The sequence below is a fragment of the Ipomoea nil genome, unplaced genomic scaffold (genome assembly GCF_001879475.1).
Source record: "Ipomoea nil cultivar Tokyo-kokei standard unplaced genomic scaffold, Asagao_1.1 scaffold0382, whole genome shotgun sequence".
Lineage (NCBI taxonomy): Eukaryota > Viridiplantae > Streptophyta > Magnoliopsida > Solanales > Convolvulaceae > Ipomoea > Ipomoea nil.
In genome coordinates, this window is record NW_017616810.1 from 2622630 (window position 1) to 2641305 (window position 18676).

The 18676-nt window shown below is 36.8% G+C and overlaps 3 protein-coding genes across 6 annotated transcripts; all 3 read left to right on the forward strand.

The window, feature by feature from the left end:
• Positions 1-4794: 4794 nt before the first annotated feature.
• On the forward strand, positions 4795-12328 carry LOC109172038 (putative 12-oxophytodienoate reductase 11). Of its 3 annotated transcripts, XM_019321182.1 has the most exons (7): positions 4795-5004; positions 5521-5661; positions 5747-5877; positions 6309-6485; positions 6745-7351; positions 10888-10897; positions 12277-12301. In XM_019321182.1, the coding sequence occupies exons 1-5, from the start codon at positions 4910-4912 to the stop codon at positions 7335-7337; spliced, it is 1137 nt and encodes a 378-aa protein (XP_019176727.1). In that variant the 5' UTR covers positions 4795-4909; the 3' UTR covers positions 7338-7351; positions 10888-10897; positions 12277-12301. The 3 variants fall into 3 exon arrangements, with proteins under 3 accessions (XP_019176727.1, XP_019176726.1, XP_019176725.1); XM_019321181.1 differs by lacking the exons at positions 10888-10897; positions 12277-12301 and adding an exon at positions 12306-12328; XM_019321180.1 differs by lacking the exons at positions 10888-10897; positions 12277-12301 and having other exon boundaries at positions 4796-5004; positions 6745-7421.
• Positions 10202-12298, forward strand: LOC109172040 (12-oxophytodienoate reductase 2-like). 2 transcript variants are annotated; one of them, XM_019321184.1, is made up of 5 exons: positions 10202-10309; positions 10493-10633; positions 11148-11278; positions 11445-11603; positions 11677-12298. In XM_019321184.1, the coding sequence occupies exons 1-5, from the start codon at positions 10215-10217 to the stop codon at positions 12270-12272; spliced, it is 1122 nt and encodes a 373-aa protein (XP_019176729.1). In that variant the 5' UTR covers positions 10202-10214; the 3' UTR covers positions 12273-12298. The 2 variants fall into 2 exon arrangements, with proteins under 2 accessions (XP_019176729.1, XP_019176730.1); XM_019321185.1 differs by lacking the exon at positions 10493-10633.
• Positions 12329-15099: 2771 nt separating the features above from the next.
• LOC109172039 (putative 12-oxophytodienoate reductase 11) lies at positions 15100-17521 on the forward strand. The gene is made up of 5 exons (XM_019321183.1): positions 15100-15225; positions 15316-15456; positions 16230-16360; positions 16509-16679; positions 16753-17521. The coding sequence occupies exons 1-5, from the start codon at positions 15131-15133 to the stop codon at positions 17349-17351; spliced, it is 1137 nt and encodes a 378-aa protein (XP_019176728.1). The 5' UTR covers positions 15100-15130; the 3' UTR covers positions 17352-17521.
• Positions 17522-18676: the final 1155 nt, after the last annotated feature.

Consider the following 18676-nt stretch of genomic DNA (forward strand, 5'->3'; position numbering starts at 1 on the left):
TACTCGTCTTTTCTTTCTTCCCCGGTGAGTTTCTCCATTTCCGGCGAAATTTGATGAGTTTCCCGATTCTCTTAGGAGAATCAAAAGAATGTATCAAAAGAATATAATGTAGTTTCTGTCAGAAATAAATTTGATACTTCAAAGTTTTGGTTTACTTCAATTACTGTTCATCTCTGTTGAAATCCTTGAGATTATGAGGAATCAGAAGCCCACTTTTCTTTTGATTTTAGCATTTTCAAATCTAAATCTCTGTGCCTTGCCTCCCCAACTCCAAACTCCTTTTAACTCTCCAGGTTTCTAACAGTGAACCCGTGGTTTCAAATTCTACAAACAAGCGCAAACCCCTAAGCTGGCAAGAGCAAAGAAAGCTCAAACGGCAACAAAAGCAAGTTGAAGAGGATCAACAAACTCTGTCCAACTTAGAATCGGCTATTCCGCAATCAAACATTGGGTTCAAAATGTTGAAACAAATGGGTTACGTTCCTGGCTCAACGTTAGGCAAGGATGGCTCAGGCAGGGCTGAACCAGTGGCTCTGGAAATTCGAAGGGGCCGTGCTGGCCTTGGGAAGGAAGATTCAAGATTAGAGAAGGCAAGGAAAGAAAAAGAGACACTTGAAATCGAGAGAATAAAGGAAAAAGAACTTTACTCTGCCGACTCCCATCATCGAATTTCGCCGGAAATGGAGAAACTCGCAGGGGAAGAAAGAAAAGACGAGTAAATGACTAAAATACCCTGCTTATTTGACTTATTAAATTTTTCCGGTGAGATTTTACCGGTAATTTGGTCGGAGTGACCAAAATTGAAAGAAATTGCATAGTCAAGATACTCAATTAACATTTTTGAAAGTCAAGTGTTGCAATTAACACAACCCCAATAGTCAGTGGACCAAAATTGAAATTTTCTCTTTGGCTAAGTATTCTTGCACAAGTTGCATGCCATATTGTCATCCAATGTTTCACTTTATGATTGGTGCTTATGCTTTTGAGAGGTCATTTCTAATTCTATGCTTTTCATTCAACAGTACACCTTACCATTAGCCAACCAAATAATACAAATTTTTAAAAATTATTTAATATTATTGAGTTAAAAAATGAAGTGAGATCTTAATCCTGAATCTAATTCAGAACAATTTCGAAATTGAGATGATGAGATCTTAGCACTGGATCTGATTCAGAACAACATCGAAGTTGATGTGCACAGATTTATACTACAAAGTGCATAAGTTTAATACTACAAGTGCATAAGTTTATATTACTAATTTATAAACTTATGCACATGTAGTACAAAATTTATGCACTTATAATATAAAACATGTGCACATTATAGTATAAATCTGTATGCATGGGCCTATACTACAAAGATTGATAAATTTCTCGCTTTTTAGCAATCTAGACAACACAACTATGTATAATTGAAGTATGTGCTCCAGAATTGCACATTTATGTTGATATATAGTATATGACAAACCTAAGACTTTTGGCATGAATCTGATACCAAATTGAAGCATGTGCTCTCTCCCAACTAAAAGGATAAACTGATAATTGAATTGCACAGTTATGTTAATATATAGTATATGCAACAGATATATAATCCTTTCTTCGTAAGCAGGCACCTTTTCAAAAATTTTAGGGGTAATCAAGTAATTTATTTGTGGTGTGCATCATTCTGTTTTTGTAATCCGATCCAGTGATCATCTCCATCTTCCCTTCCTTGAGTTTATCTTCACCGATTCTTCTCTTTTTTAACATACGTATTGTTTTGTACTATGAGTATTCTTGTTGCATACTGATTTTTTTTTTTTTTTTTTTTTTTTGACATATGACTTATTAATTTATAAGTAATTTATTAAACTCTCAATTAATGGTTATGTTTCTAGGTAATTTAATGTTATGTTTCCACGGCAACACCAAACATGTTAATTAGTTTTTCAAGTTATTCTCATCAAACATATTCATTGGAAACATTTTTTTGAAAATTTAATTGATGGAAAAGTACCAAATACCCTCTAAATGTATTACGGAGGAGTACATTTTTCTTATAATATCACATTTTCCTAATAAGTATTATACTTTCTCGTATAAATAATAATCAATTTATCTATGACTAATATAATATTACAATTTTTTTTTCATAAGTAGTATGTTTTCTCTCGAAAGTAATAATCAATTAATTTATCTCTAATTAGTATTACACTTTTTTATAGAGTTAACACCTAATTATTATATTTTGTTTTAAAAGTATTACATTTTAAATCAAAAGTATCACATTTTCTCTCATAAATAATAATCAATTTATCTTTGATTAGTATTATATATATATACTCTCCCTCTTTTCCGTAAAACGAGCTAGGGGATATACTTTAGATATATATTATCTATAAACCTGGCTCGTTTTACGGAAAAGAGGGAGAGTATGTATGTATATATATATATATATATATATATATATATATATATATGATTTAATTAACTTGGGGTAGCTCGAATCGATAAACCTGATAAATAAGAAATGGATAAATGCGTAGGCAAAATAGGACAAATATGTATCATAAGGTCGTGGAGACCAAATATTGTATTAGATAATACTGGTAGAGCTATTACAAATTTACAAGGGTAGCGCAATGCCGAGTACAGTAGTCAATTAGGACAAAGTAAATAGAATATTGTAAGAGATGTGGCATGTCCTAATGGAGAAAACATAGGGTATTTATATAAAATAAACCCCCAATCGCCCTCCTAAATCAGGGGCTGGTTGCATCTTCCGCGCTGATCACGGCGGGCCGAGATCAGATCCGTGGGTCAGCCGTGCTGAGCTCAACTGCGACCGAACCCAAATAGCCGAGCTCAATAGGCCAAGAACGGAGCTCAACCCCAGGGTCCCAGATCCACTCCATGCTTCCTCACTCTGTCTCTTCGAGTCGATTTACTATGATCTTAATATATCCATCAATATATATAATGTTATCCAAAACCAATTATCAAGGAAAAAGGCATTTATTGCAGGTGTGATAATTTAGAAATTCAGATTAAAAAATAATAAGAATAATGAGATGTGGAAAGCAATGGATGAGATGGAAGTCAATACATTAGGCTACGGATACGTCATGGCTATAGTCAGCTGAGGTTATTTGGTCTTAGTTCCCAATAAAATTCAAATCAATGATAGATTCATAGTCCAATTCAAGCATGAAGCAGCCGACGTGGTATAACTCCACATCATTCATACTAACATTCTAGACTTTTCTATTTCGAGTATCTCTAACCAGAATTTTTAGTATAAAGTTCGAAAATTCGGAACTTGACAATATAAAGACTTTACTAATAAGATTACATTTATTCTTGCAGCACCTTATTAGTTTTGAATGTGACTATATGTTGCAAAAGAAAGAAAGAAACAAAATATATTAAATAAATATATGTCACGTTAAATTAATAAATTTTATAAAATATAGGGCTCTCAAAATTGTCGGGAGCTAATGTATCTTGAGAGAGAAAGTTACCTTATTGCGAGTAATTCAATCATAACATTGTTTGGCCGCCTTTGAATATTACAGAAAACAAACATATGAGAAACCTCAACCGAATTGGTCACACAGTTAGCTTGTTAAGCACAAAGTTTCGAGTTCGACTTCATGAGCAACCTATTGACCATTTCAGCTTGAGTCGATCAACTATGAATAACTAAAATTAAGCTGATTTATGTGATTATTTACCTATTAAGATCATAATACGAATTTCACTCTAAGCTCATTTTTAGGTAACCACGCAGGACAAATTGCACCATTAATAAACCTAGTTCCATTAAGAAGCTAACAAATAGCACCAACCAACCAAAACTCCTAAAGTCAAAAATTTGAATCATTATGCACGGAACAAAGTGAAGGTTATTTGTACGTGGACAGGAAACCAGACAAGATACATTGTACATCCCAATTATGTCTGTAGCACACACAAGAAAATTTTAATGGGACAGAGATGACAAAAATTCTTGAAATTAACTCCATTTTTGTCTTAGATTTATATGGAAAAAATAATGCCCTAAAAATACTTAACAAGCAAATGAAACAAGATTTTTGAATTAGAAGATCATAAATTTGGCTATTGTCAACACCGCTTCATTGAGTTTTTATGTGTGATTTGTAAACTATTATCCCTTTATCTCATTTTACCAGTCCAATTTACTATTTATTGATCAAACTAACTATTTCTTCATTGTTTATTTTTTTAGTAATTTTTAATTATTTTTAAATTTAATTTTGTGTGTTTAATAATACTTTTAATGTAATTTTTAAATATATAAATTTTATATGATAATACTAAAATTAATATTATGAAAAATTAAATTAAAAATAACTTCAGTTAAAATTAAAGTGGCTACATATTCTCTTGTCATAATAATAATAATAATAATAATAATAATAATAATAATAATAATAATAATAATAGTCCGCATGAGTTTAACTCAATGATTCAGTAGACAGTATTTGAGAGGAGAGACCAAAATTTGAACTTCGGACGATAATGTGGGCATTACGCCAAAAGTAGACAGATCTCTTGTGTGAATTGACATTTGGCCTGTCTAGTAAGTCATTGAGTTATCGTGATTTACATCTTAAATGTTTTATCTGGTCAGAGTGTGGGACCTTTGGAGTCGGGATCAACATTTTGGGGAAGAATTAATAATAATAATAATAAATTTTCAAAAAAATAAAAAATAAAAAATAAATGGTGAAATGCTGACATCATGGAGTACTTCATTTGTAAGAAAATGGCAATTAGCTTTCTTCTCACTTCCCTTTCACCGCCTTCTATAAATACGAGAAGGAAATGCGTCCAGGAAGTAAAACCACTTAGCTTCGGCAGAATTGTAGAAATCAGAAAAATTTGTAGAGCAAAAGTAACCTTAGAAATGGCGAACAATGTCGGCGATGGACAGGAAGAGAAGCAGCAGGGAATTCCTCTGCTCACACCCTATAAAATGGGAAACTTTCAGTTATCTCACAGGTGAACAATTCTTTCAATCCCTTGTTCTTGCGAGTATTTAATTCTCTGATTTATACACTACTTGTTTTCCAATTTTAGATTGGGGCATAGATTCATGCTTGAGATGTGTAAAATAGTTTTGGTGAAGTTAAAACTTAAAAGCATTCTTGAAATAATTGGGGAGTGTAAATTAAAGATTCATCCTAGTATGATGGACTAGAACTTAGTAGCAGAAATTTGATAAGTTGGGATATTTTGTTAATTCATCATAAATAAGCTCAATATATGTAATGCTTTTGTTTATGGAATTGGTTATTGGGGCATTGAGTTCTAGAGATTTTTGGATGACCAGGAAACCCGTAGTCACTATACGAGAGTATTGTGATGCAGCAAAACCGACTTAGGCCAATAATGTTGCAGATGATTATATTGTTTTATGGCTATGAATTTAGTTTTCCCCATGGTTTATGATCCCCTTACTTTTTAGGGACAAATCTAAGTTATATAACCTATTTTTTGTGTCAATGTTTCATTCAGAATTGTTTTGGCACCCCTGACAAGGCAGAGATCTTATGGCAATGTTCCTCAGCCTCATGCTATTTTGTATTACTCTCAGAGAACCACGAAAGGGGGTCTTCTAATAGCAGAAGCCACGGGAGTTTCTGACACTGCCCAAGGGTAATTTTAGTTTTCGTACCATTCATAAGACCCTCCATATCCATCTTCAAAAGTGTTCCTGTGTACTTAATATTTTGAGTTGCAGATATCCCGATACACCTGGTATATGGACAAAGGAGCAGGTCGAAGCCTGGAAACCCATTGTAGATGCAGTGCACGCTAAAGGCGGTATCTTTTTTTGCCAGATTTGGCATGTTGGCCGAGTTTCCAATAAAGGTAATCTTCGCTACTTGGTGTTTTGTTGGCTATAAACTAAACGTAAGTGGAGATTTTATGAGCTGAGTATGTCACACAAAGTTTTTTTGAGTGACAAGGGAAACCTGTAGCCACTACCCGAGAGTATGCACGGGTAAATCCCGCCTTGTGGCCCTAGCCGGCAAAGGACCACAAGGAGGTAAACTAGCCTAGGTTGTTCATGGCTAACTGGCTCAAACCAAAAAGGCCAATAGGCCACTCTTGCTTGCTGGGAGTCAAACTTATAACCGTAGTCGCATCGAACCCTTGACCTTTGGTCTGGCTTTGATACCAAATTAAAACATGTGCTCATTTCAACTAAAAGCCTACGCTGATAGTTGGATTGCACATTAATGGTTATATGTTCAACATCCTATCTGTTTCATTCCATTAAACCGAATAGTTTTCTGCAGGTTTTCAGCCCAATGGACAAGCACCTATCTCCAGCACAGACAAGCCATTGACTCCCCAAATTCGAGCCAACGGCATTGATGTAGCAGATTTCACTCCTCCACGACGGTTAAGGACAGATGAAATCCCTCAAATCATCAATGATTTCAGACTTGCTGCAAGAAACGCTATCGAAGCTGGTAAATTTTTTCGGGAAAAATCTACAATTTTACTGCAGATATGCTTCAATTAATATTTGTTGAACTGAAATTTTGATGACACCACACAATGATTAAACTGAACCAGTGAGATGGTATTGTTTCATGTAGATATTCATGTTTGTTGTGTCTGAATATTGCCCACATTCAACGGAAATGAAATGATGTTTCGAGCATAAGCTAGCCTCGTATGTCTGATGCATATCGTGATTAATTAACCATATGGTCTGTCGTTGTATAGGTTTCGATGGAGTGGAGATCCACGGGGCTCACGGGTATCTAATAGACCAGTTCTTGAAAGATGAAATCAATGACCGAACCGACCAATACGGGGGCTCTCTGGAGAACCGATGCAGATTTGCTTTGGAAATAGTCGATGCTATTGCGAACGAGATTGGAGCTGAGAGAGTAGGGATAAGGCTTTCTCCCTTTGCTAACTATATGGAATCTGGAGACTCAAATCCAAATGCTTTGGGACTTTACATGGCTGAAGCCTTGAACAAGTATGGCATTCTGTACTGCCATATGGTTGAGCCCAGAATGAAAACAGTTGGGGAGAAGAGTGAATGCCCAGACAGTCTTTTGCCAATGAGGAAGGCATTCAAGGGCACTTTCTTGGTTGCTGGTGGTTATGAGAGGGAAGACGGGATCAAGGCGGTGGCCGAAAACCGAGGTGATCTCGTCGTCTATGGCCGCCTATTCTTGGCCAACCCCGATTTACCAAAGCGATTCGAGCTCAACGCCCCTCTCAACAAGTATAACAGAGACACATTCTATGTCTCGGATCCTGTAATTGGTTATACTGACTATCCATTTCTTGAAACCACTGCTTGATATGATTCTAAGTATTGTATCCGATACTATTGACCCAACAATAATTGGTACAACTAAAATAATAATCTTTGCAAATTGATGCCCTAGAAAATTCCTAAAATTGTTATAAGGATATGTATTATAGTATAGCAGAGACACACTGTCTTAGTGTCTCTATCTTAGATCTTGTTATTGGCGGTGACTACTAAAGTAAAGTTTATAAAGTTATTTTGAGTTGGTAGACCAGTTGAGTTGTTTTTCGTCTTTTTATAATTATATTTATGATAAATGTTGTCAGTTACTATTAAACCTCCATTATTAAACTCATAGCTACTCCAACCACATGCTGGCCTATAACTTCTATTAATTTTATTAAAGTCCATCCTATACACTATATCACATCAGATTTATTTATTTTTAATTAATTTTCTTACATAGTATATCCATATCATGTCAAAAAATTATTTTTGATGTGCTATTAGTATATTACCACATCAAGTTAACAAAGAGTATTAATATTGTTAATAATTATACTTAGTTGAGAATAAAAATAAAATAAAACCACGATGCATAAATTAAGTTAAACAAAACAATACAATAACTTCACAAATCTTAAGAGTAAAACCCCAGCTGACAACATCCATGACGTATTTGTAATATAATAATTGACCTTCTTTTATTGACAATAGCCCTGACGTATTTGGTGTGTTATAAAATGTAGTAAATGATTTGCCATCGTTGTCTGCCTGGGTTAAAAAAGGCCGGCTATATAGAGATCGTGGAGTTAAATTATTACGATATTTCAGCGGTCTTTATGTGAAAGGATTAATGCTTGATGATTGATTTAATTAATCGGGATGGACCTGAATTAATAAATCTGAATAAGAACGTAATACGAATAATAAATAAATAATATAGAACGATGTCGTAAAAGGCCGTGAGACCGTATATTATATTAAATGCCGTAGAATTGACCTATTACAACGGTTTGGTAAGACAAAGTAGCTGGAGTATGAATTAAGTTGTCCTAAAGAGACAAGGTGGGGTGGTTTTTATATGCAACAAACCCCCCAACCGCTCCCTCTAAAAAGGGGGGCGGTTAGATCGCCCTTTGACCGGGGACCTGTGCGGACCGGGTCGGGTCGGGTCGTGCTACCCGATCTGCGCCCCACGTAGCTCATGTCCGTGTGCTTTTAGGCTCCAACGTGGTGCTCCGGGTCCGTGTTGCTACCCCGGGCCGGGTCGTGGATATAATATATCCATCACTTGGTGATCACAATGAGCTACTCCATAAGAGGGTGAAATTCTTACATTATAGCGATTGTTAAGATTTGATAATGTATTATTCACTGTAATCTTTCACTCTACAACCAATTGAGCTAACCGTGAGAGTGTCATCATCATTATCTGTCCAGAACTACGAATTTGTTGTTCTTCGAATAATTTTCTATGTCATATGATACCCTAATATAGTGAAGTTGTCTTTTTTGATCACCTTTGATTTACGGAAAAGCTAGGGTTGCTATCCGAAGGTACGTTATGGGTGAAACTCACCTTGTGATCTCAAGGACCACAATGAGGTAAACCATGCTAGATTGTTTATAGTTGACCAGCTCAAACAAAAAAAAAAAAAGTTAAACTGACTTTTCGGATCACCTTATAGCGAAAAGTGTTAATAAAGCGATTTGTGACAAAACATAATCGATTTTCGATTTAAGTTTTTTAAAAAAGTATTTTACTAATAGTGTGTTATCCATCTAAATTAAAACTAATTTTTTTTACTAAGGAATCGGGGTCAAATAGGCCATCATCTATTGAACTACACATCAAAATGCAATTAGGTCATTGAACTAAAAAAATATGTAACTGGGTCTCTAAACTAACCAATTTCATGCCATTAGTCCAATTTGTAGATTTTTTAAGTTTCTAACAGGTCACCCCAAATTTAAAATATTTTTAAAAAATAATTATTTAACACTATTATTTACAATTAATAATTATTTTTTTTAAAAAAAATGTCATCATGCCGAAGAGGAAGAAACCTTCGCCTCTGGCCGGAGACGAAGAAACTCTTCGTCTCCATGGCCGGAGACAAAGAGACCTCTTCATCTCCGGCATGGAGGCCTTTTTTTTAAAAAAAAAAAATTAATTTTAAATAATTATTTTTTAAAAATATTTTAAATTTGGGGTAATAACTCGTTATAAACCTGAAAATCAACAAATTGGACTAATTGCATTGAATTGGTTAGTTTAGAGACCCAACTACATATTTTTTAGTTTAATGACTTAATTGCATTTTTGGTGTGTAGTTTGATGGCCTAATTAAACCTTATTCCTTTTTACTAATACAATTTGGATATTTAATGGTATTAATTACAATATAAAATAAAGGAGTAATTGAATTATGATTTTGTTTTCCGCGGCCGCTAAAGTCAAAAGCGGTTAGAATATACATACGTCGTTGGTGAACAATGAAGGCTATTTGTACATGGACAGAAAACCAAATGTGCCTTTGTCCTTAACATTGGTTTTTTAAGGAGTCCACGGTTGAGTGATTTAGACTCGCAAGGTTCCGAAGTGTAGGGAAAATGACTCCAACAATATTTGAAAATAGAATATGATGGCTTTTGGGTAGGGAGGTTTATATGGTGAAGTTTTTAGTGGAGATTATGGTGATATGATGTGTAGTCAATCAATCAATAAGATTAATATATCAAAATGAATATCAACTCTAAAAGTAAGAATATACATAACATTTGAATTGAAGTCTAATTAGTATACCGTGTCAAATTGGTATATATTATTATTTATTATGATAATAACATAAAATTTGATCTCACTTCCCCGTCATCACCTAGTATAAATATGAGAAGGAACACATCAAAAGAAACCTTAAAAATGGCAAACAATGTTGGGCAAGGACAGGAAGAGGAGCAGCAACAAATTCCTCTGCTCACACCCTATAAAATGGGAAACTTTCACTTATCTCACAGGTAAACAATTCCATATTTCCATTCCTTCTAGGAACTGTAATAATTTTCATATTTTTTTTTACCACATTTGTTCATGTCAATAATGTTTCATATATATATATATATATATATATATATATATATATATATATATATATATATATATATATATATATATATATATATATACACACACACATACAGAATTGTTTTGGCACCCCTGACAAGGCAGAGATCTTACAACGCCATTCCTCAACCCCATGCTGCTTTGTATTACTCTCAGAGAACCACAAAAGGAGGTCTTCTAATAGCAGAAGGCACATCAATTTCTGACACTGCCCAAGGGTAATTTCGCTCACTTAACCCACTTTTGGTACCATAAGTGTTGAGAGAGTCCCACCCGCAACCATTATCTAGGGTGTGCACAGGATAAATCCTGTCATGTAACCCTATCCGGCAAAAGACTACAAGGAGGTAAACTAGAGGTTGCCCATAGCTTACCTAGCCTTATGATTACCAAATCAATAGCATGATTACGTCTTGTGGCCTAGTTGATAAAGGACTACAAGGAGGTTAATCAATCACGGTTGCCCATAACTAACCTAGTCTTGTGGTTACCAAGTTCTGACCAACTTGTTTGTGATTACAATGTGGTAAATTAAATTAGCTTAGGTTGTCCATCCCTAATCAGCTCAAACCAAGAAGGTCAATAGGCCGCTTCCACTAAGAGTAGAATTTGTAACCTTGTAGTTATCACGTCAATAGTCAGACCAATTCGATTTGAGTTGACCCCATATTTATAGTATTTTGGTTAGACTTTTAGTGTTGATTTGGCTCCCGGTTTGACATTGAGTTGCAGATATCTTGATACACCTGGTATATGGACAAAGGAGCAAGTTGAAGCCTGGAAACCTATTGTAGATGCAGTACATGCTAAAGGTGGCATCTTTTTCTGCCAGATTGGGCATGTTGGCAGAGTCTCAAATACAGGTAATCTTGGCTACATGGCATTTTGTTGTCTGTTGTTAAGAGTCCATATCAAAAGATAAGATAAAAATATGGGTTTATAAGGTCCCTTTGGCCTATAACATGATATCAGAGCTTGTTCAGCTGAACATGTCACGCAAAGCTTTATACAACTATCAGTTTTCTGCAGATTTTCAGCCCAATGGACAAGCACCCATCTCCAGCACCGATAAGCCATTAACTCCCCAAAATCAAGCACAGTTTACTCCTCCACGACGGCTAAGGGCAGATGAAATCCCTCAAGTCATCAATGATTTCAGGCTTGCTGCAAGAAATGCAATCCAAGCTGGTAAGTTTTGATCGGAAAACTCTACAATTTTACCTGTCTGATATGATAACCATATGGTTTGTTCATTGTATAGGTTTTGATGGAGTGGAGATCCATGGGGCTCATGGCTTTCTAATAGATCAGTTCTTGAAAGATGGAGTGAATGATCGAACAGACGAATATGGAGGGTGTCTGCGAAACCGTTGCAGATTCGCTTTGGAAGTGGTTGAAGGTGTTGCAGATGAGATTGGAGGGGAGAGGGTGGGGATAAGGCTTTCTCCCTTTGCTAACTATATGGAATGTGGAGACTCAAATCCAAATGGTTTGGGGGTTTTCATGGCTGAATCCTTGAATAAGTATGGCATTCTGTACTGCCATATGGTTGAGCCAAGAATGAAAACAGTTTGGGAGAAGAGTGACTGCGGCCTTGACAGTCTTTTGCCAATGAGAAGGGCATTCAAGGGCACTTTTTTGGTTGCTGGTGGCTATGGCAGGGAGGATGGGATCGAGGCTGTGGCCGAAAATCGAGGTGATCTCGTCGTCTATGGCCGCTTATTCTTGTCCAACCCCGATTTACCAAAGCGATTCGAACTCAATGCTTCTCTCAACAAGTATGACAGAGACACGTTTTATACCTCAGACCCTATTATTGGCTATACTGATTATCCATTTCTTGAAACCACTGCTTGATATGATCCCAAATGTTGGCATCACAACTCTTAGTTGTATCCGATACTATTGAGCACCAGGATATGTATTAAAAATTTATAATATAGCAGAGACACACTGTCTTAGTGTCTCTATCTTACATCGATCTTGTTATTGGCTGCTATGTTTCGGGAGCCTACTAAAGTAAAGCTTATAAAGTTATTTCGAGTTGATCAACCAGTTGAGTTGTTCTCCACCTTTTAATAATTATATTAAGGGAAAATCAACGATTTGATCCCCGAAAATAATTGTTTTTAGTCGATTTAGTCCTTCCGGTCGTAGTCCGTCAACAAGTCGGTGAGAGCTCCGATTTACCATGGGCAATTTGGTCTTTTCACGCCATCTTCTTCATCCACTCTGGCCAAGCTTCGCCGGAAACGCTCTTCGCCAGGAAAATGGAGCCTAGTGTATCTATCACCAGATCAGCCGCTGAGCCCGTCAGTTCTGCTAGGTACGGTGGTCCGTCGTGTGCTGGAGAAGCTCGAGCTCGCCGGAGGGAGCTCCATCTCTTTTGCTCGTTGGAAGGAGCTCACCGCCGGGAAAAAAAAAAAAAAAAAAAAAAAAAAAACGACCTGAGCCGTCCCATTCTGATCGACAGGCGATCGCGACATAGTGCCGAGGTCTCCAGTCGCGACCGCTGTCCGAGCTCCACCATCAGCCACGATAGGCTGTCGAACTGTGTCCTAACCAGTAGGGCATGGAGTGCCGGCCCCGTCGACACTCTCACAATCGGCTGAAGCCTTAACCGACTCTGTATCTGCCCGGGAGTTCCCCGGAGACGCAACTGCCTCTAACAATTCTGGAAGCCGGCGATCATCAAATTGGTTGGTGAATTGTGATCGTAACATATCCCACAGATTATCCCCTCCTTCGATTGCCCATGCAACACCTCCACTGCTGGAGAATCCTCTAGGGTGACTCGGACCACCCGACTTCGCAACCGCCAGCTGCTCTTCAATTCGACCATGGTGATCACTCCGCTGAGGCTCTAGGGGGTCGAGAGGGGCCATCGCTGGCGTTGACTAAAAACAATTATTTTCGAAAATCAAATCAATGAATAAACGATTGAGGGATTACATTATCATTTTGCTAATAATTGAGAAATCAAATTGTTAATTTTCCTTATGATTGATGTTGTCTGTTAGGCTGTTAGTATTAATTATGATGCAAACTTTAAGGCCCATAATTTCATTAAACCCCACCTGACAACAGGCATGATGTATTTGTAATCTAATAATTGACCTCCATATCTTTCATTGACAATAGCCGTGACGTATTTGGTGTGTTATAAAATGTAGTAAATGATTTGCCATCGTTGTCTGCCTGGGGTAAAAAAGGGCGGCTCTATAGGGATGGTGTAAGAGTTAAATCACGATATTTTAGTGATTTTTAGGTGAAAGAACTAATGCTGAGTAATTATAAGGAGCTACTCCATATGAGAGTGAAATTCTCATATATATTATATTTAAGTCAGGGTCGCTATCCGAATGTGCACTATGGGTGAAACTAACCTTGTGATCTTAGCCAGGCTAGATTATATTGTTCATAGTTGACCAGCTCAAACCAAGAAAATCAATAGACCATCGCTACAGGGAGTCGAACTTAAAGTCTTGTGGTTATAAAATCAATTGTCTTTTTTTATCACCTTATAGCAGAGATGTGTTAATAAAGTGATTTGTGACAGAACATAATCGATTTTCAACGTAATTTTTTTTTTTTTAAAGAAAGTATTTTACTAGTAGTGTGTTATCCATCTAAATTAAAATTATTTTTTTTACTAATACAATTTGGATATTTAATGGTATTAATTAAAATATAAAATAAAGGATTAATTGAATTATGATTTTATTTTCCGCGGCCGCTAAAGTCAAAAGTGGTTAGAATATAAATACGTCGTTGGTGAACAATGAAGGCTATTTGTACATGGGCAGAAAACCAAATATGATTTGTCCTTAACATTTGTTTTGTAAGGATTCCACGATTGAGTGATTTAGACCCGCAAGGTTCCAAAGTGTAGGGAAAATGACTCCAATAATATTTGAAAATAGAATAGGATGGCTTTTGAATAGGGAGGTTTATATGGTGAAGTTTTTAATGGAGATTATGGTGATGTGATCTGTAGTCAATTAATCGATGAGATCAATAGAGTCATCAGTAACGCGTTTTTTCGACATAGACTGAACGAAGATCCTTAGTGTCGTAGCTATTATTATTATTATTATTATTATTATTATTATTATTATTATTAGCTTGAAATTCGAGTTTATTCATTTCTTCATTGGTCCGAGTCAAATTTCAAGCTCTTGAGCTTCATTTTTTGAGTGGCACTTCTATTAGCATGGTCGAGCTTCATGAGGTTTTCCCCTTTAACCATGGCGAATGCGAATGCGCTACAGAGGAGATCAGAGAAGAGAGAGGACATATGTGTTTTAAGGTTAATTCACTATTTTATCATTTAATTTAACTGCCTTTGGACATATTTTGTAATAGAGGATCAAATTGAGTGTGATTTTAAAGTCAGAGGATCAAATTAAGTAAATTTTAAAGTCAATGATTAAATTAAACAATACTCAGTAGTTCAAAATGAGTATTAACTCTAAACATAAGAGTACACATAACATTTGAATCAAAGTCCAATTAGTAAACCCTGTCAAATTGGCATATCATGATTTTTGGATATACCCAGAATTTCTATCGTCAAATACAATGACTAATTCCCTGGTTGAATTGAATTGACATATCATGATAATAACATAATATTTGATCTCACTTCCCTGTCATCACCTCGTATAAATATAAGAAGGAAATGCATGTGACAGACAGCAAAAGAAACCTTAAAAATGGCAAACAATGTCGGCCAAGGACAAGAAGAGGAGCAGCAACAAATTCCTCTGCTCACACCCTATAAAATGGGAAACTTTCACTTATCTCACAGGTAAACAATTCCTTCTTGCAACTGTAATAATTTTCCTAATTTTTTTTTTACCACATTTCTTCATGTCAATGTTTCATATATACTACACAGAATTGTTTTGGCACCCCTGACAAGGCAGAGATCTTACAACACCATTCCTCAGCCCCATGCTGCTTTGTATTACTCTCAGAGAACCACGAAAGGGGGTCTTCTAATAACAGAAGCCACTGGAGTTTCTGACACTGCCCAAGGGTAATTTCACTCACTTAACCCACTTTTAATTGGTACCATTCATGTTGAGAGAGTCCCACCCGCAACCATTACTTAGGGTTAGGGTGTGCACGAGATAAATCTTGTCGTCACGTGACCTTAGCAGACAAAAGATTAGACAACCTAGGTTGCTCATAGTTTATCTGGCCTTATAATTATCAAATTAATAGCATGATTACGCATTGTGACGCTAGCTGGCAAAGGACTGCAAGGAGGTAAATCAGTCAAGGTTGTCCATAGCGCAGCTAACCTAGCCTTGTGGTTATCGAGTTCTGACCACCTTGTTTGTGGTAACAATGAAGTAAATTAGCCTAGGTTGTCTATAGCTAATCGACTCAAACCAAGAAGGCCAATAGGCCCTTCCACTAATAGTAGAATTTGTAACCTTGTAGTTATCATGTCAATAGTCTGACCAATTCGATTTGAGTTGACCCCATATTTATAGTATTTTGGTTAATTTTGTTGAATTTGGAAGATGGAATGGCCTGGCCGGTGGAGAATAACACTACCCGTGACCCGCCAGTTAGGCGGAAGTAATGTGAAGAATCAAGGACTAGGAAATGTGTATAAAACTGAAATTATATTGGTATTCTTTTTGTTTCTAATACAGAAACACAGTACATATATATACACAAATACATAATTATAAGTAACTATCCATAACTACGCATAACTGACACCTATTCATAAACAGACACAACCCTATAAATAAACCTAACTCTTTAGTTTTCAACAAATTTGACATTGAGTTGCAGATATCCTGATACACCTGGTATATGGACAAAGGAGCAAATTGAAGCCTGGAAACCTATTGTAGATGCAGTACATGCTAAAGGTGGCATCTTTTTCTGCCAGATTTGGCATGTTGGCAGAGTCTCAAGTATAGGTAATCTTGGCTAGTAGCTCGAATCAATAAATCCAATAATTAGATAAGATTAATCTGAAACTGAAAGGGCCAATCAACATCCCTACTAAGCTTCAAATCAATGGAGATTGTATGATATGAGCTGAACATGTCACAAAAAGTTGTGCAGATTTTCAGCCTAATGGACAGCCACCTATCTCCAGCACAGACAAGGCATTGAGCAAAGACGCCATTGATGTTGGGCAGTTTATACGTACACCTCCACGGCGGCTAAGGACAGATGAAATCCCCCAAATCATCAGCCATTTCAGGCTGGCAGCAAGGAATGCCATGGAAGCTGGTATGTTAGTTTAATCTACATTTTTTCTTGCACGCCACATGTTTGTTGAAATGTCTGTTCACTGCGGCCACAGGTTTCGATGGCGTGGAGATCCATGGGGCTCATGGCTACCTAATAGACCAGTTCTTGAAAGACCAAGCCAACGACAGAACGGACCAGTACGGCGGCTCTCTGCAGAACCGGTGCCGATTCGCTCTGGAAATCGTCGAAGCTGTGGCGGATGAGATCGGAGCTGAGAGGGTGGGGATAAGGCTTTCTCCCTTTTCCGATTACTTGGAATGTGGAGACTCAAATCCAAACGCTTTGGGGGTTTTCATGGCGGAATCGTTGAACAAGTATGGCGTTCTGTACTGCCATATGATTGAGCCCAGAATGAAGAAGCTCTGGGAGAAGAGCGATGGCCCGCAGAGTCTTCTGCCTATGAGGAAGGCGTTCAATGGCGCTTTTTTGGTGGCTGGCGGCTATGCCGACCGGGAAGATGGGATCTCGGCCGTGGCCGGAAACCGGGCCGATCTAGTGGTTTATGGCCGCGTGTTCTTAGCCAACCCGGATTTGCCAAAGAGGTTCCAGCTCAATGCCCCTCTCAACAAGTATAATCGAGACACGTTCTATATTCCTGACCCTGTTATTGGCTACACCGACTATCCATTTCTCGAAAGTCCGGCTCGATAATTATGATTCTCCGTCTTGAACATAATATATGTGCAATCTAATTATCGGTTGAATAAAAGATTAGAGGTTTATGAGTGAAAAAGTTTGGTTGGGTAATATGTATTTAGGAACCGTTTGAAAAATCATTCTGGTCAATGAAAAATGTCTTTCTAGATTTTTTGCCCGAGAGACATTTATTGAATTCTTTATTTTCCTCTATTTATCTTTTCTTGCATCTCTTCTCAATCTAGTTTATAGTTTATTATTATCACTACCACCACCATACAACCACAATCACCACCACAATCACCACCACTACACAACCACTATCACTACCACCGTCACCACCACTACACCACTACTATAATAATAATAATAATAATAACAATAATAATAATTATTATTATTATTATTATTATATCTTCAATAATAATAATTATTATTATTTTATAACAAATAATATGTTAATTTTTAAGAAAATGAACCAAAAAGAAAAAATTTAATTTTTTAACTTTTGGCCAAACAAAAACAGATGGTTTTATGACCTTCAATCAAATATTAAAAAATTAAATTATTTTTTGAAAAATGAGTTATTTTCTGAAAAACATTTTCAGATTTTCAAACGAACGTTTAGTCTAGTTTGTATCTTTCTATTTTTAAATAATTCCGAGAAAAGACTAACGGTCGTTACTAAAGGTACACTCTAAGCGAAATCGACCATAAGGCGGTAAATCAACCTAAGTTATCTATAGTTGATCGTCTCAAACCAAAACGATCACTAAATAGCTCCATGGCTTTATGATTCCCTAGCTAACTCTCTAGCCAACTCCAATACCTTCGACGGTTGAGAGATGTGAAGAGCCAAGATGAGGAATTTGAGTGAAATAATGAGATGCAATGCAATTTTCCAGCAGACAAAATATAGGAATCTGCAGAGTGTTGTGCTTTGATGATGTGACTCTGAATTCTTTTGAAATGGCATTTCTTTTGTTATGGCTTTAATTGATACCTTGTACCACCCAAAAAAAGAACCATTTTGATACCATAGTAGTGATCTTGTAATGCCCATGCATATTATAAACATAGATTCTCCTAAACTTGTGTCATGTGATTATTGGGCTGGAGCAAAGCATTAGTGGGCCACACCATTGAAGACTGATATAGGAAATGAGGAATAGGGATCGCAACGGGGCGGGGGCGGGGGCGGGGAGTATACTCTCCGTCCCCGTCTCCGTCTCCGCGACCCCAACCCCCTCCCCGTTCCCGGCGGGGAATTGAAAAAATTTCTCATCCCCGTCCCTACGGGAAATTTGACGGGGACGGAGAATCCCCATCCCCGGTCAACC

Excerpts from the sequence above, each read along its gene's own strand:
- LOC109172038 (XM_019321181.1), top strand. The coding sequence starts at position 4,910 with ATGGCGAACAATGTCGGCGATGGACAGGAAGAGAAGCAGCAGGGAATT. Across the intron at positions 5,005-5,520 it reads AACTTTCAGTTATCTCACAG|AATTGTTTTGGCACCCCTGA; the intron begins GTGAACAATTCT and ends TGTTTCATTCAG. Across the intron at positions 5,662-5,746 it reads GTTTCTGACACTGCCCAAGG|ATATCCCGATACACCTGGTA; the intron begins GTAATTTTAGTT and ends TTTGAGTTGCAG.
- LOC109172040 (XM_019321184.1), top strand. The coding sequence starts at position 10,215 with ATGGCAAACAATGTTGGGCAAGGACAGGAAGAGGAGCAGCAACAAATT. Across the intron at positions 10,310-10,492 it reads AACTTTCACTTATCTCACAG|AATTGTTTTGGCACCCCTGA; the intron begins GTAAACAATTCC and ends ACACACATACAG. Across the intron at positions 11,279-11,444 it reads TGGCAGAGTCTCAAATACAG|ATTTTCAGCCCAATGGACAA; the intron begins GTAATCTTGGCT and ends AGTTTTCTGCAG.
- LOC109172039 (XM_019321183.1), top strand. The coding sequence starts at position 15,131 with ATGGCAAACAATGTCGGCCAAGGACAAGAAGAGGAGCAGCAACAAATT. Across the intron at positions 16,361-16,508 it reads TGGCAGAGTCTCAAGTATAG|ATTTTCAGCCTAATGGACAG; the intron begins GTAATCTTGGCT and ends AAAGTTGTGCAG. Across the intron at positions 16,680-16,752 it reads AAGGAATGCCATGGAAGCTG|GTTTCGATGGCGTGGAGATC; the intron begins GTATGTTAGTTT and ends CTGCGGCCACAG.